The sequence below is a fragment of the Hermetia illucens genome, chromosome 1, assembly GCF_905115235.1.
Source record: "Hermetia illucens chromosome 1, iHerIll2.2.curated.20191125, whole genome shotgun sequence".
Lineage (NCBI taxonomy): Eukaryota > Metazoa > Arthropoda > Insecta > Diptera > Stratiomyidae > Hermetia > Hermetia illucens.
This window is the reverse complement of record NC_051849.1, coordinates 17,733,182-17,750,363: the sequence shown is the minus strand read 5'-3', so window position 1 is coordinate 17,750,363 and position 17,182 is coordinate 17,733,182. Positions and strand designations below refer to the sequence as shown.

The following is a 17,182-nucleotide window of genomic DNA, read 5'->3' as shown; positions in this document are numbered from 1 at the left end:
GTTTTTAGTATTAAATCGACACCGACGGATTCGCGTCTACAACCTCCAGGCTTTCCAGAGCACAAAGAGAGAAGAGGTGTGAATACTTTCAAGAGTCCCGCCATCTCACTGCGTGTATCCCCAAAATATCCAGCCAATATCACTGAAATGTTCGCTAAATTTAGAGGAAGCGATCATTGATTCACCAACCAAACTACTAATCAAGACCTTTCAGGTGATACCCAACATGACTATATTCGGTGAAAAAAATTCGCCAATGCCAAAGATCCTCAAAGATAAGGTATCGGGAAGGTTAATACACGCAAAATTCGAATGAACGTAGTAAAGGAGTAATTCCGTTAGGAGAATAGAACCCTGATCCGGAAAAACTGCCCTTCATCCACCTTTGGGCAACATTAAGCTGTCTGAGTTTAACAAGGGCAGGGAGTAATCCCAGTCCCCCAAGTCATAAAGAATATGGTAAGAGCTATTAGAGTCCTTTATAACACATCGGAGGCTGATATCACAAAAGTGTCACAGGCGATCCAAGTGACGCCTCACCGTATTCCCATCGAATTACAACCAAACAAATGAGTACGCGGGAAAGGGGTGGATCCTGTACGTAATCAACAGACGTCTAAGAGAAAAAAGGTATACAACTAGTCCCGAAAATTGGAACCAATATTCTAGAAGGGGGAAAGTATGTGGTCGAAGTACGAACGTCGACTTGAGCAGCGAATCCCAATGGGAATGGATGGGATGGACTAAAGTTACCAACAAAAAACAAAAAGGAAAACAAAAGTTTGAATTCGCTGAAAGGCCATTATTATTTCCAGCAAGGGTCTTAGACGGAGCTGCTCTTATTCTAAAAGATCTGAGCGGAAGTGTGAACGGAATCCAAAGGACCCAGAAAGAGGATCTCATGTTTTAGCTGAAAAGAACCTGCTTAGGCAAAACTGATGGCTTTCGCATTCAAGTTAAAAACTCACTTGCCGTAATGTGTGCCCAATAGGAAATAGAAACCCCAAATGAATGGCTCAGAGGGTGGTAGACAGGAGGGGCAAAAAGGGAACGCCGAAATAAAAAAAACCCACGCAAAACAAGTTGGCCATCTAACGGAGCAAGAGGAAATGCTTGAAGGATATAAACTCGTGGAGGAGCGCCTATAAAATCATTGTGCGACTATTCAGAGGCCAATCCTACTATACATCCTACTATACATCTTCTGGACACTGGGGAAAATGTCAGAGCGGGTTATATACAATAGATTGCTATCTATTGTCGAGAGCCAGATCAACCATTGATGTCATCAAATTGTTTACTGGCTTGGCGGAAGATACAATTCAGCAAATTTTGAATGGTGACCTTGAGTGTGAAAAATGAATTTAATTCGGTCAATTGCAACCTAATACGGAAATGCCTGGCAAAAATTGGTATTTACGTATATCTCGTTGCTATTGTCGCTAGCTATTTACAACAACGGAGGCTCTAGTACGATACCGAAGACGGACCCCAAGAGTACGTTGTCTCCAAGACATCTCCGAGCCCTATGGGACACTCTCGGTGTCCCATAGGGCTCCGTATTGGGCTCATTGCTGGGGAACACCATGTACAACGATGTACTCATAGTGGTGGGTTATGTACACGATATAGCACTATATCGGTGCTGAGTTATACTCCTGCGAAGAAATCAATGCTGTTAAGGATTGGCTGGAGAATTCTGGTCTGACACATAGCGAGGAAAAACAGGAACAATCCTTATCACTACCAACCAATTTAAATTGGGGATGATATCATCACTTCCGAGCTAGCCATGAAATACTTGGGCCATAGAAATTCCTATCATTGTAAATGTTTTGTTTGGGCGGAGGGTTGAGGAGGAGAAATCAAAGAGATGGGAGTGGGAAAGGAAATGGATTAGGAACAACCGGAGCGGGTTTGTTTGGGTGGAGGTACATATTGAGAATGGGAATAGCGATCGCTGTGAAGAGAGAAGAGGGCTGCGGAAAGAACGGAACCTTGTGAAAATCCAGCGGGACTGGTATAGGACGAGGAGAATTGTTACTGAACTTTGACTTTCAATTGCCGATCATTTAGAAAGCTAAGAATTAGCTTGTAGAGATGCGGGTGGAAATCAAGGATATTGAGCTTATAGAGTAGTCCGTATTGCCATAAGGAGTCGAATGTTTTCTTTATATTCAGGAGGCAGGCTATTGTAGGTGTTTTGCTGTTAATTCCGGGCGAGATATCGATTTTGAGAATTAAGAAGGCGTGTTCAACCGAATGACCGAATGGTGGGCTTTGAGGAAGTGGTTCGCAAGGACGTTTGCTCTTTCAGGAGGGGAAATGTTTTGAGGCAGGATGTCATGCGACTGACAGCTTTACTAAGCCTCGCGGAGACCTTTCTCTATATTTGGACTGAGTTCAATATTGAATAGGAGGCGAATACTGAGGAGAATATCTGGTTTTAAATAATCTCCGCCGTAGGATTTTGTTGTAATGTATATCTTGAAGGATGTCGTCCGGAAGGGAGATAAGTTTCGATAGTTGATGGTACGGGCTGGCACAAGCTCGTTGCATAGTTCCTGAATATTATCAGTGTACTAACAAATCCTGCTGTAAATGATGAGACTCGATTGTTTTGAGGAAGTTGGATTTGGTTGAAAGTTTGGTATGGGCCACCAGTTTGCATTCCTGAAATCAGGTGGTGTTAAAGGCGGTGGGCGCATGGCTCTATGGGAGAGTTGAATATTAAGAATAATGGCATCGTGGTTACTGATGCAGGGAGTGGAAGCTTTGGTTTCTAGCCTAAAACCCACGTGCTTTTTGGAATTCCGAGATCTTGACTGCCTGACCACAAAGAACAAGGTTTTGCCTGGGTTCGGTGTTTGAAGCTAACTTTTTCAATGTCTAACGCCGAATGAGACGATGCGAGACGCTATTTTGGACTGAGTACAGATGAGCGGATTCTGGTCGTGGGTGATTTCAATGCCAGGGAATTTGAATGGGCCATGCCTCACACACACAGACTACAACGAATTCTCGAAATGGCGGCGAGTTTCTCCCGGACGTAGCAAGCCTTCTGTGTATTGGTGGAATGCGGAAATCGCAGAGCTCCGAAAGGAGTGTCCAAACTCCGCTGCTGATGCAACGTCTAAACGACCGGGAGGAAGCATGTATCATAATCACAGAACACAGATCAGGCAAAAAGAGACTCTGCAGTACAATAAACAGGAGCAAAGCTCACTGCTGGCAGTACTTGGTTTGACGATGTGGATGGGGACTCGGTTACAAACTGGTAACCCTCTGTGAAAACCTTTTCACTTAAGGCCGAATAGATGTACTGCATTGCACAGGCGCTAGTCCCTACGCACCCCATACGGGATGACGACGGCAGTGCGGAGAGCGCTGACGACTTCCAACTTTTCTCTATAAAAGAATTGGAAGAGAGTCCTCTGTGAAAAAGAAGAAGGCGCCAGAATTGGATGGCATCCCAGCAGAGGTATACAAACTGGTGTTGCAACATTGGCCAGACCTATTGCTCGGCGCTTTCACCGGTTGTCTGAAAGAGAGTATTTTCCCTTCTAGTTGGAAGGTAGCAAGGCTTGTGCTGATCACCAAATGGAAAGATGACTCTGAGCTGGCGTCTTCATACCGACCGCTTTTTAAGGCTTGGTGTAAAACAAAACCTTATCAAAATCTGTTTACTGTCTGTCTGTCTGTCAGTCACACGCATTTTTCTCTATGTCGAATTTAAGGGGGGATGCCATACATGCAAAAGGGGGGTGTCAATTTTTTTTTTCATCAAATATAGTTATGTGGGGTATCAAATCAAAGGTCTCGATTAGTACTTTCCGAAGTCGATGTTAGTTTTGACATTGGAAGGAAAAGTGGGGAGTGTGGGGGGTCGAAAGTGATCATTTCTTTAACGAACCCACTCTCAGAAACTACCCAACCCAAAAAAATCAAGAGGATGCCACTCTATGGTGCCTAGGCTCCGAAATACCCTATATACCGATATCTGTTTAAATAAAGTTAATAATAGTATATTAGTATAATTTTTAATAATTGACAGCAAAACTGCCCTTAAGTTCATTTTAACGCCACGAAATTTTGCACCAGATAGACTGTGCGGCTCATTAACAATTTAGAAGCGTGGCTGAATTGAAAACATAGTGAGGCTGACTATTTCCTTATCTAGCCCCTAAGTGGCCATGAAGGTTTTCGGTCTCCCCTGCATAAAATTGGAAAGGCACGATCTCCTGATTATGGGTTTTGCAATGGAGTTGTAGACGGTGTTCATCATACCTTTTTTCTTGTAGAAGGTGAGGTGGGATTCGTCAGCGCCTCTACTCTACTTAAACACAGGGGATCTCTATCCAGGCAACATTGTCAAGGAGATGCTGAGGAGCGTTGACAGATGGAGTAGTATTGCGTATCACGTTCGGGTTTTTCACGTTGCAAAGAAGATAGAGCTCGACCGGTGTAGGAGCCGGATGACAAGGGGTTCCTTGAACTAGCAACCCCTTCCTCCTCTACTCTCCTGTTGGTGAAAGGAAGTAAAGATTTGGGATGGTGCGAAATTTGGTTGACTGATCATCTAATTTATTGAGTGGACAGAACTTCAATTTTCAGTTATAAATAAATGACTCCTACAAGTTATAATACAAAAATAAAAACTCCTCTTTACTTGAATTTAGCAGTATCCTACCTTTAATTAAATTCAAAACTTTGTTTACTTTCCAGGTGAAACGCTATCAATACCAGATTTGCTTGGAATCGGAAGCTCAAGGAATAGCTTGTTTGGATCACAAACCGGATCAATATCCCCTTCACCGAACAATTATGCTTCGCTTATGACCAGTTCAACCGGATCGTCAATATCGCCCGGCATTAGCATGTCGTCAACGCAGAATTTTGACGCTTTTTCGGTAATTTATGGCAAAAACTCCTGCACAGTAATATCCTTATCCAAGCGCAAGTAAAATTGCTCCTAAAACTGTTGATTTAGTTTAGGAAGTAGTGACTAGATGAACGCAGCACGTGTACGAACACTATAGTTGTAAAAACACTGACAAATACACAATCGCGGAAAACTACTTTACTCGATTGCATGCTGCGCATTATAAAAATCCGACAAATTTACCTAATGATTTCTGAATTCCGCTAGAAGTACTTTCTTTCGGAATTCGGAAAATCCTAGTAGCCGTCGTAATGTGACAAACCATTAGTATATTGTTTTTCCCATCAGTTGAAGTACGAACTCCCTGGATTTATATATTTATTGTAATTTGATTTATTTAGAATAATATATTTTTTTACTAATAGTGCTGTGTCTGCTGTTAAAATTATTTTAAGTAATGGATGTAAGTTGGCTTGTGAATAAGCAAATATTTTTCAGCCCCATGAATTTCAGTAATTCCTTAAAAATTTAAAGAAATTATGCCGTTGATTTAAAGATTTTTAGATTCGTCCTTTTTAATTTTTATTTTAGTTCGATAACATTGGCCAGAACACACCTTTGAAGGTATTTCAAAGGAATTTAAGTTTTGATTGTTCAACGCCAATATCTCCAAGTACGCCCCCATCTTTGTATAATCGCTCATTTCATGGATCCCCTCAAATAAGGTAAGTGGCACCTGGACATTGCTATGTAATTTCTTTGCAATTATTCTCGTAGTGATTGCAGTAGTCCTGGAACTTTGGAGCCATCGATGCTATATAATGGTGTTTCGTCGAGTAGGTCTAATTCGCCTGAAAGTGATGACAATAGTGGCAACTCAAATGCCGACAATAATAATCTCGTTGACATAATGGTACGTAAAATAAGGGGCAGTTCTTCTAACCCTGCGATTTGTCTGTGTGTATAGAAGTGAGCCTAGCTAACACCTTTGTCCTTTAGAATATTTTAACTGTAAATCAACAACAAGCACAACAACAGCAACAGCAACAACAGTACCAACAACAACAATTGGCGATGCAGCAACACCATCAGCAGCAACAGCAACAACAACAGCAGCAGCAACAGCAGCAACATAATCAACATATGCAAAATCTTGCTCAAAGTGCGGGCATCGGAATCACTGCTGCCGATCTAGAACTCGCGAAATTGCAAAATTTCCAAGCTTTGAACGCCCTAAAATTGTTGCAGCAAGCACAATCTCCCATTCAGATGCCTTTGATTGGTCTCAATCAACTCCTGCAGGGATGCAGTCCGAATCAAGTAAAGAAACTATTCTGTTTAAGTATCTCATATAATTTTGTATGTACAATAAAAGCTATTGCAGTTGAAAAATTGGCAAATACAACAAACTCAGGCGACAAGTAGTGATGCACATCTGGATAGAGTTGCGCGTTTTCATCGGACTTCGGCTGGTAAGTTGACAGACTAGATGTCGATTTGAAGTTATTCGTTTATCTAGGATTTGTCTAATTGTCTCTTTTATAGCGCTTTATGATGCTACTTGTACTTGGAGCGGTGTACTTCCACCTCGTTCGCATAAAGTTATAAACTATTCACCAAAAGTGTTTCTGGGTGGAATTCCATGGGATATTAGTGAACAATCGCTGATACAAATTTTCAAACCTTTCGGCCAAATCAGGTAAGTGTCAATGAGAATATTCCTTTCTATGAACGATATCCCATTTTGGTGCCTAATCGGCTGTTAAGGCTATACGGTTCCATTCGGCTCAGTTTCGGCCGCTGCCGATAAATGTGAAACTGTTTCGGTTTCTATTCAGTACCTAATTGAAACCGTTTAGCATTCGATGGAATGCTCCTAGAACATCAATAGGCTTTATCAGATTCCAATATGGTGCGAATTTGTGTCCAGGAAACGAAAAGCAAAGAAGGCTTCACGCACGCATTTAGTTCGGTTCATTTTCGGTTGTGACCGAAAACGTGTCAAACCGAATGAAACCATATACATGTGAAACGAGCCTAAAAGTCAACGCAAGTCACTGATCTCTCTCTCTACAATTTATTCACAGGGTTGAATGGCCAGGTAAAGAGCAGCAAGCTTCCCAACCCAAGGGGTATGTTTACATAATTTTTGAATCTGAAAAGCAAGTTAAAGCGCTCCTGGCTGCTTGCGCTTTACAAGAGGATAATTCACCGAACGCCGGGAATTACTATTATAAGATTTCGTCGAAACGTATTAAGGCGAAAGAGGTGATTAATCTGCATTAAAATAGCGTGAAAAGTATCAATTTTAATTTTTACATTTTCAGGTTGAGGTAATTCCATGGATCATAGCAGATTCGAATTACGTAAAATCGACGTCTCAAAAATTGGACCCAACTAAAACTGTTTTCGTTGGTGCTCTTCATGGAAAATTGACTGCTGAGGGATTAGCGAATATAATGAATGATTTATTTGACGGAGTTGTCTATGCAGGTATGAATTTCGAATGTTTATGCTCTAAAGATTCAAATGAATCGAATCAAGCACATTTCGAGGTGGTTTGAAAATATAAAAACTTTCATTTTTAATTTACAGGTATAGACACGGATAAGTATAAATATCCGATTGGATCGGGCAGGGTTACATTCAATAATAATCGATCATACATGAAAGCTGTTTCGGCGGCTTTTATAGAGATCAAAACTTCGAAATTCACCAAAAAGGTGCAAGTGGATCCCTATTTAGAGGATTCCTTGTGCTCCATATGTGGTGTACAACATGGTCCATATTATTGCCGAGAATTATCCTGTTTCAGGTAAGAGTTTATTTTATTACGATAACTTCCGTGATACACAATTATTTGCTCTGTTAATAGCCTTTTTTTATGAATTTTCCAAGTCCAATTTGTTCAGCATTACAAATTTTGGGTTACATTCAAAATTTAATTCAGGTTTTATCACCACCAACCCTCTATAGTGTAAGTAAACAATTTTTCAGCGCTTGAAAAACTACGTCATTGTAACTCTCGGAGGCCCAAAGGAAAAGTGCCTAAATCATCCACTGTAATTGGGGAATATTGACCGTACAGGTCCACCAGCGTTACGTATTTGAGTATCTCTGTGCTAACCAAGCACAGGCATATGGAGAAGTTCGTTGAACATTATAGTCTCCCTTGCGCGACTATAAAAAAGGCCTGTCTTGTTCAAAGGAGCACTGAATTTGCACCAAACTGAAACTACTTTCATGGAGGAGGTGAACCGTGAGTCATTACCTATTCGCAGGAGTTTAAAATTTAGGCGGGAAAAAATGGCAGCTTGACTGGAAGACTCGTATTTAGCGTCGAATGAGAGATGGAAGATCTATGAAGAATCATATCCACATCGGAAGCAATCACCTAGTCTCTGATGACTTTCTTGAGGCAAAGGCTATCTTCGTCTGAGGTCTGAGGAATCTGGGAGTGTAGGGTCGCCTCTTCCTCCTCCTCACATTGGCTGCATATAACTTAACCGAGACCACCATTCCAATTTTGTCCATGTTTTAGTTTAAGGAGCAGTGTCCCGTTAAAAGCCTACTAGGGCATTCATGCCCCACTTCATAACGGACAACAAAAATGTCGCTCTAACGGCCTCGGGTGTTCCTTCACAAAGATTTTCGCCTGCCGGCAGAAAATCAAATTCCTCCATTCAGCTGCGTGAATCCTTGCAATTTCCCCCTTCAGAGTGGCTTTGACAGTCGATGACCCGCATGTTTAGTGCTGACAATGCTCCCCGACTGTAGGAACCACCAAATTTCCTTCGCCTACTTTATTCGAAGTGCCCCTCATCAGCTTCGGACGAACACAACAAATCCAAAAACCTCAAAGTCCCACGAGCAATCGTTTCTCTCAATACAGTCGTGTGCGGACAAGTCAGGCCTAAAACGCCTAAAGCGAAATCGCAAAATTTGCTTCATCATGCTCACATCTCAAGCGCAATTTTCCCCAAGTCGAGCAGGGAGAAAGGTTGCACTTCCAGATGTATGAAAATAAGAAATTTCTACGCTTGCAACCTGAGCCTAAGTCGTCTATATGGTTGTGGGAAAGCCAAAAGAATAATTCTAAATTATTCACGATACTCGGCGAATGTGGCATATCTCTGTGCTAGCCAGGCTCCGGAGCAAGGGGAGATTCATTGAAATTTCAGCACCTCTTGCGCGACTATAGAGAAAATGCCTGTATTGTTCAAAGGCATAACAGAATTTTCGTCCGTAGTCGAGGGTGATAACCACTCATTACCTATCCCTAAAATTTTACCTAGTGGCGTAAGACGCATGGAAGATCTATGATGAATTACATCCTCATTCTTTGATAACGTCGAGGGATGACTTTCTTGGAGCCCCCATTCTACTTTAGCGCCTCTCATCAGCTTCGGACAAACTCTGGAATACACCTACCTAAAGCAAAATCCCTAACGAACGGCTATTTGCTGCGTTATGCCATAGATAGATAGATTGGCGTTGCCAAGATGCATTTATTAAGTGAACACGACAGGGATTTTCAAAAACCAAACTTTCCTTCAAGTATTCCGCCCAAGTGGTGGATCATTACCCATCCCCCCTGTAGTATACATTTGCTGAGCTTATAGCCCACAGTTGTCTCCTATCAATAGGACCCCCGTAATACAGAAACAGGCGAGTCTTTGGAGCTTGCTCAAAGAATTTTACGAATGTAATAGTACGCTAATGTCATCGGTATATCTTTGAGTAAGATATCCTGCCCTATTTGGAGAGAATGCAAAATCCTACAGTAAAGATAACAACTACCTCCTGTGAACATCTCCTGCATATAACGTCGTACAGGGTCTGATCACACTTATTTTTCGCTCGCTTGCTTGTACTTTTGAAAGTTTACTAACATCTTTAGTCATTGTCCCATTTAGAAGCGAGTCGGCTCGCCTTGATAGTTTTCGCCATTCTGGCTGGTCAAAAGCTTGATCTGAATGGAGTTGCGAAGCTTTTCAAATCACTATTCGGTATATCAAGCCTTTCCTTTTCGTCTATAGGATTGAAAATGTCTTACTCTCTTTCATGATCGGTGCAACCCCATATCGATCGCGAATGTCATCATTTCGGATGTGATCACAGCGCGTTACGCAACAGACCCAACTCCATTACTGCAAGGCGCCATTGTTGTCTTTTATAATCGCCCAGCATTCAGAACCATAGCAGGCGAATGGGATAACGACTCTGCGGTAAATTTTGGATTTCAGACTTTCGTTAATGCTCGATCACAAACAAATTCATTTTATCAAAGTTGCGCTGGGGCGTGGGGCAATTTCATAAATTTACGATTGGTTGATAGCATTGATTACCAGCTCCTGTTGGTTATATTCGTTTGATTGCTTCCTCGACTTTGGCACTGATAGGTGGATTTGCTCCAAATGTCGGCAGGTCTTTTGGGAATGGAGGATGCCCAGGTTCCCAAATAACTATTTCTATATTGCGGTCCAGTAGAGGGGACTACAATAGTTCAAGCGGAATAGCTCGTGTGTTCGTGCTACTTTATCATACATGTGAAGGGTAGACCGGAGAATGCCAGTTTTTATAATATTCTGGAATTTTGCTTGCCAAATTTCTGTCTGTACTTCTCATTTTTCCTCCTGCCTAATTTTCCGTTTTTCCCTGGTCAACAATGTCGTCTGACTCTGTTCTGACCAAGTTTGTCGCCTGACTCTCCTCTGGCCAAGTTTGTCGCCTGACTCTCCTCTGGCCAAGTTTGTCGCCTGACTCTCCTCTGGCCAAGTTTGTCGCCTGACTCTAGTCTGGCCAAGTTTGTCGCCTGACTCTAGTCTGGCCAAGTTTGTCGCCTGACTCTAGTCTGGCCAAGTTTGTCGTCTGACTCTAGTCTGGCCAAATTTGTCGTCTGACTCTAGTCTGGCCAAATTTGTCGTCTGACTCTAGTCTGGCCAAATTTGTCGTCTGACTCTAGTCTGGCCAAGTTTGTCGTCTGACTCTAGTCTGGCCAAGTTTGTCGTCTGACTCTAGTCTGGCCAAGTTTGTCGTCTGACTCTAGTCTGGCCAAGTTTGTCGTCTGACTCTAGTCTGGCCAAGTTTGTCGTCTGACTCTAGTCTGGCCAAGTTTGTCGTCTGACTCTAGTCTGGCCAAGTTTGTCGTCTGACTCTAGTCTGGCCAAGTTTGTCGTCTGACTCTAGTCTGGCCAAGTTTGTCGTCTGACTCTAGTCTGGCCAAGTTTGTCGTCTGACTCTAGTCTGGCCAAGTTTGTCGTCTGACTCTAGTCTGGCCAAGTTTGTCGTCTGACTCTAGTCTGGCCAAGTTTGTCGTCTGACTCTAGTCTGGCCAAGTTTGTCGTCTGACTCTAGTCTGGCCAAGTTTGTCGTCTGACTCTAGTCTGGCCAAGTTTGTCGTCTGACTCTAGTCTGGCCAAGTTTGTCGTCTGACTCTAGTCTGGCCAAATTTGTCGTCTGACTCTAGTCTGGCCAAATTTGTCGTCTGACTCTAGTCTGGCCAAGTTTGTCGTCTGACTCTAGTCTGGCCAAGTTTGTCGTCTGACTCTAGTCTGGCCAAGTTTGTCGTCTGACTCTAGTCTGGCCAAGTTTGTCGTCTGACTCTAGTCTGGCCAAGTTTGTCGTCTGACTCTAGTCTGGCCAAGTTTGTCGTCTTACTCTAGTCTGGCCAAGTTTGTCGTCTGACTCTAGTCTGGCCAAGTTTGTCGTCTGACTCTAGTCTGGCCAAGTTTGTCGTCTGACTCTAGTCTGGCCAAGTTTGTCGTCTGACTCTAGTCTGGCCAAGTTTGTCGTCTGACTCTAGTCTGGCCAAGTTTGTCGTCTGACTCTAGTCTGGCCAAGTTTGTCGTCTGACTCTAGTCTGGCCAAGTTTGTCGTCTGACTCTCCTTTCCACTCGGCTATCATATGGGTTTTTTTCCGTCCCCTAATTTTCCACTGTGGTCGTTTTGTCGTTCGGCTTTCCTTTACATTCTGCTGGACTTGTTTTGTTACCTGGCCTTCTGCTGGACTTGTTTTGTCACTTGGCTTTCCTCTGAGCTTATCTGGTCATTTGGGTTTCATCTGAGCTTGTTTTGTCGTCTGGTCAAGTTTGTCATGTTGCTCTCTTCTGGTCAAATTCTCTTCGGCTATGTTTGTCACTTTTGGTTCGCTTGGGTCAAGTTTGTCACTTAGTTCTCTTGGGCCAATTTTGTCACTTGGTTCTCTTGGGTCAAGTTTGTCACTTGGTTCTCTTGGGTCAAGTTTGTCACTTATAGATTACCCGGTCGAACATTTTCCCCATAGTGTCCAAAAGACATATGGGTCGGTATGGTATGGTTCACCTGTAGGTTTACTAGGCTTAGGCAGAAGTATCAACTTCTGCCGCTTCCATGCCGCTGGAAATATTCCCTCGGACATGCACGCTTCGAACAACTCAGCAAACAAGTCCGGTCTGGATTTCACGCCAAGCTTAAGGGCCTTATTCGGTACTCCGTCCAGCTTTGTCTCCTATTATACCGTAGATCTCCAGCAGCTCGTTTCTGGTGACTGGCGGAAATGCCGTCACATTCAGAGGTGGTTGGAATGTGTCTGTGCTCTTCTCTTGCTGGGGGAATAACCCGTAGATGATTTTTAGCAAGAGGGTGGGACACGTGATCTGCGGAGATGAACGACCTCTGAATCGTCCCATCACTATTCTATAAGCACTCCCCCACGTGTTTACGTCCGCTTCTGAGCAGAGCTCCTTAAAGCATTTCCTCTTGTTTTGCGGGCTGCCTTATAGGCCACCCTCTGAGCCGCTCTTCTGGCTCGGTGGCAGGCTGATCGAAGATTGGCCAGTTCAGTATTGACCAGTATTTTTGTCTTCTACCGGGAAATGAGCACCTCCTAGCCATGGACGCGTCACAGGTTCACCACAACACCACACCTCTATCAAGGTCTGCTCATCCAAAGATTTTGCAGACCAGCCTGAAATCTTTTTCGGTTTCGGGCATGATAGTTCTTTACCCTGCGGCTCGACACATGCCTCAAGGAAGATTACTTCGTACTACGTTCGTTGTGGGTGTAGCGTTCGCTGACGCACCAAGACTATATCACGCGCCAGCGCAGGGCTGACAAAGGTTAGGTCCACAACCGAGCCTGACCCCCCTATGTCCATCTGCCCAAAAGCTTCTAATAAAATGCGCCCCTAGCATTTGATTCTCTGCTGCCCCATTCTAGGACCCAAGCATTGAAATCATCGGCAATCACCTTTGGACTTTGTCCCCTTGCGTCGAGAACAAGATTATCAAGCATTTGCTTGAATTCGGATAGTGTCAAACTTAGTGGCGCCCACACAAAGCCACTGGCTGCCTGACTTGCAAGCCCATATCACCGCTCCACTAGTCGGATCTGTGACCCATATGCCACCGTGACTATACGGTTCACTTATGATGGCAATTTCCATCTCAGATTCGAACGTGGTCTGCTCAAGTAAATCCTGAACGACCCTGCAATGATTGAGGTTTTTTTTTGAATATTTGAATAAACCTCATTTTCTGATTGCAGTGAACGCCTTCCTGAATTCCGAACATTTACCACTTCCGGCAATATGCCGGTTTTCCTGTCCCTCTTTTACTTCTCACAATGGGCATTTGGGGTCCCTATTGTACTCTCTGGCAATATGGCCTTTCTCCCCACACCTTCTACATCGATCGGACCGATCAATGCCTTCGCGAAGTGCCCAAAGATGAGGCATTTAAAGCATTTCTTTAGTGAACTTTGTTCTCTTAAACGGCAGACAACCCATCCAATCCGAACCTTTCCGGCAGCTAACATTTTCACTGCCTCCGCTGGTATTCGTACTGTGGCCATTTGAGTACCACCATATGCTTTTCGTAAGCCCACAACAGACTCCTCGGTAAGTTCTTTGAACTGGAATTGCTCCTTCAGAGCAGTACAAATTTCTCCTTTCGATGTCATTTCATCGAGATCCTTACATTGTATATAGATCTTATATTTTTGGGCACACACTGCGGCATTCTCCCCAAGTGAGTTTTTGACTTGAGTGTTGGATCTTTTCAGCTCGAACGAGATCCCCTTTCTGGGTTCTTCGGATTCTGTTCACATTTTCGCTCAGATTTTTTAGGTCGGGATCAGCATTGATCTTTTTGAGTATCTCCGCGTAGGACAGATTGCCCTGACTGGAGATAACAATCGCATCTGGATGAGTTCGCACTTTTGCTTTTCGTTTTGCTTTTTTGTTGGTAACTTTAGTCCATCCATCGTTTGCGTTCGTCTTGGGCTTCGTAACGCTGGTCGAGGTTCCTAGATTCGTTGTATGCTTTCCTCCTTCTGAGCTGTTGGTGTTGGTTTTCAGGATGTCCTGTCCGCCTTTTTTTTCTCTTAGGCGCCTGCTGATTATTTAAAGGATCCCCCTCTTTTTCACGTACTCGCTCATTTCGCTGGGATTCGATGGTAGTACGGTTAGGCGTCACTTGGGTTGCTTGTGATACTGTTGGCACAGCGGGGTTCGGCGTGTTCTTATTATTCTTTTCCTCCTTGATAAACTCGGACAGCTCAACTATTTTTGCCCCAAGCTGGGTGAAGGGTAATTCTTCCGGATCCGGACTCTGCTCCCTATAAGTCCCGGCAAGGTTACTACTTTTACCTGGTCCTTCACTTTTGGCCTGTACTTTATCCTTCATCGTCTTTGGCATTGGTGGAGATCTCAAAGTTGATGAGCTTCTTTTGAATGGATCTCTTCCTTGTTCCTGGAGCACCTCCTGCTGTCGAGCATCTTGAACATGTGCGGTGGGTGTTGTCACCGTTTTTGTTGTCCAAAAAGCTGCTTTTAGTTCATCTTTGTTTGGTCTTGTTATTGGTGTTCTCGGTGAAGTCATACTTCGCTTGAATACCTCCTTCTCCAGATCCAAATCACTTGTAGCGTTATATGCCAAGGTGGCCAAGTTGTCCACCACCGAGGCACTGCGGTCAAGGGATATCGACGACCGGGAGCCCGCTTGCTCACTCCCAAAAGCCGCCGGTACTGGCGTAAGTTTCCTCCTTCTCTCGTCTTCCATGGTGGTTTTATGTTCTGGGTATCCTTCCCATAGCCACTTTGGTCCGCGCACCAGAGATGAGCAAACACTAGCCCATGCACAGTCAGAAAAGAAAAGTGCATGAACACATACTTACACATCAATAGGTATGCCCCAATCCGCCAGCTGGGGTCGCGCCTGATGGGAAATCTGGCCACTCCTCACAGGTTTGTCTTTTCGTCTAACTCTATGTCTGGCCAAGTTTGTCATCTGACTCTCTCTTCCACTCTCCACTTGGCTTTCTTATTGGTTTGTTCAGTCCCCCAACTTTCCACTATGGTCGTTTTGCCGTTCGGCTTTCCTCTGTTGTTCTGTTGCCTGGCCTTCTGCTGGATTTGTTTTGACACTTGACTTTCCTTGTTTAGTCATTCGGGTTTTGTTTGTTTGTTTGTTACTTGGCTTTTTTGGATCAAGTTTGTCGCTTGGCCTTTTTGAATCAAGTTTGTCGCTTGGCCTTTTTGGATCAAGTTTGTCGCTTGGCCTTTTTGGATCAAGTTTGTCGCTTGGCCTTTTTGGATCAAGTTTGTCGCTTGGCCTTTTTGGATCAAGTTTGTCGCTTGGCCTTTTTGGACCGACTTTTCAAATCTACTAAGCTACTTTGCTATTTGCCTGAACTAGGCTCATTTTTAAGGTTTTGGGTAAACAAAAAATTTTATTAGAATCGAGTCGGATGTCTGTCTGCCTGTCATACTCGATTTATTCGGAAACGGCTAAACAGATTGTCACGAAAATCGGTAGGAGCGTGTGATCTGTTGTTCCCTTCACATGTAGCAAATAGCGCCATTTTGTGTTTAAGGGGGGCTTCTCACACCCAATTTTTTTTTTCACAGAATGTGGGCATGTGGGATATCGAATGAAAGGGATCAATTAGTACTTTTCGTTCCTAACGATCATCTCTTTCCACTCCCTGGGGAAGATATCGATTTTTCGAATAAGTGATAGTAGCAAATCCGTAGAAATTTTAGAAACTGCGATGAACAGTTCCACAGATAGATCAAGGCCGGGGACATTATCCCGTTTGAGCGCATTGATGGTAGAAATGACTTCACTTTTATTCGTCATCGTGAATGAGTGCAGTCCTTTCGACATCCCTGAGTTTTGCGCCACCTGCCAATTCTTCTGTGATTCTTTATATAATTCTGGATTTGGGATTTTATGGGTCCTTTAATTTGTTAATAATAACTAACCTTGCGACTAACTCTGTCGATGTACTGTCTTTTCCAGGTATTTCTGTCGATCATGCTGGCAATGGCAGCATACCACTGATGCTTTTCGCAATCACAAGCCACTTACGCGAAATTCAAAATCACAGCAATTGGTGGGTGTTGGTCCGCAACCAGCTCCGGTTGCCGCCTCCGCGTCTGCTGCCCAGCCGCAAAACAACAATCCTTCGATGATTAACAAACAGCAGATTCAACAGCAATAATTTACTTTAACGTATATTTGATATATCGTTTTTTCTTTGTTAGTTGTTATATATTATTGATGAACCTCCCACTCTATATATTTTTATTGCTGCTGTGCAGAATATTGTAAGGTTGTGATATCGGTGGATGTTGGCGTTCAACGTTAATGGACGGGTTCAAGAGAGAGGTCGTACGAGAAAAGCGAGAAAGTTACTAATTAGAATGTTTAATTAAAATGTAGTGCAATGCGGGTGTGAGCAGAGAGAGCTAAGTTCGATATGGGTGTGCGGTGTAGGTCGACGAATTAGGTTTCGCCATTTAGGTAAAGATACTTATTCGAAGAATGGAAATATTTATTTATTTAGTGGTATAGATTCGGAGGTTTAAAACGATATGAGCAAAATATGATTTTTTTTGAGTATATGTAAAGAATTTTTCACGACATCTTTTTAAGACTAATCCTAAAAAAACAAATCTATAAATTTCAAAAAGTATTAATATGCAAATTTTACAAGATAAGGTGATAGTCGTCTAAATATCTCTCTAACGTTTAGTAATTTGGAATAATTTCTCTTAAATGTTGTCCCATGCGGTTTGAAAAGTTTTCAAGGAAAATTCCGTTTTATGTAGAAAAAAACAACGAAAATGATTTAATTCAATAACAAATAAATTTTTAAAATCTTTTATGCTCGGGACGGTCGCGCCGTGCCGGGCTGCACATTGCGATCAATTCATGGAGATTTTGGGGAGTTTGCATATGAGACGAATTGAAAAAAAGAAAATTGAAATATCTTTCGTTCTTTTTTTGTTTTCTTTTTATTTACACCGAGCGAAG

General features: G+C 43.1%; 2 protein-coding genes across 2 annotated transcripts in view; both read left to right on the top strand.

Moving 5' to 3' along the window:
• LOC119655044 overlaps positions 1-5,057 on the top strand; it is a 136,880-nt gene extending 131,823 nt beyond the window's left edge. The window contains exon 3 of the mRNA XM_038060729.1: positions 4,726-5,057. Within this exon, the coding sequence (XP_037916657.1) occupies positions 4,726-4,964 (239 nt within the window). The 3' untranslated portion in view covers positions 4,965-5,057. The remainder of the gene's footprint in view (positions 1-4,725) is intronic.
• Positions 5,058-5,187: 130 nt separating this feature from the next.
• Positions 5,188-16,808, top strand: LOC119655036 (cytoplasmic polyadenylation element-binding protein 1). The gene is given in 10 exon segments (XM_038060716.1): positions 5,188-5,345; positions 5,474-5,607; positions 5,660-5,795; positions 5,882-6,295; positions 6,297-6,354; positions 6,428-6,581; positions 6,970-7,150; positions 7,210-7,375; positions 7,478-7,697; positions 16,166-16,808. Coding segments are annotated over 10 exon segments (1,671 nt in total). The 5' UTR covers positions 5,188-5,339; the 3' UTR covers positions 16,368-16,808.
• The last annotated feature ends 374 nt before the right edge of the window (positions 16,809-17,182 follow it).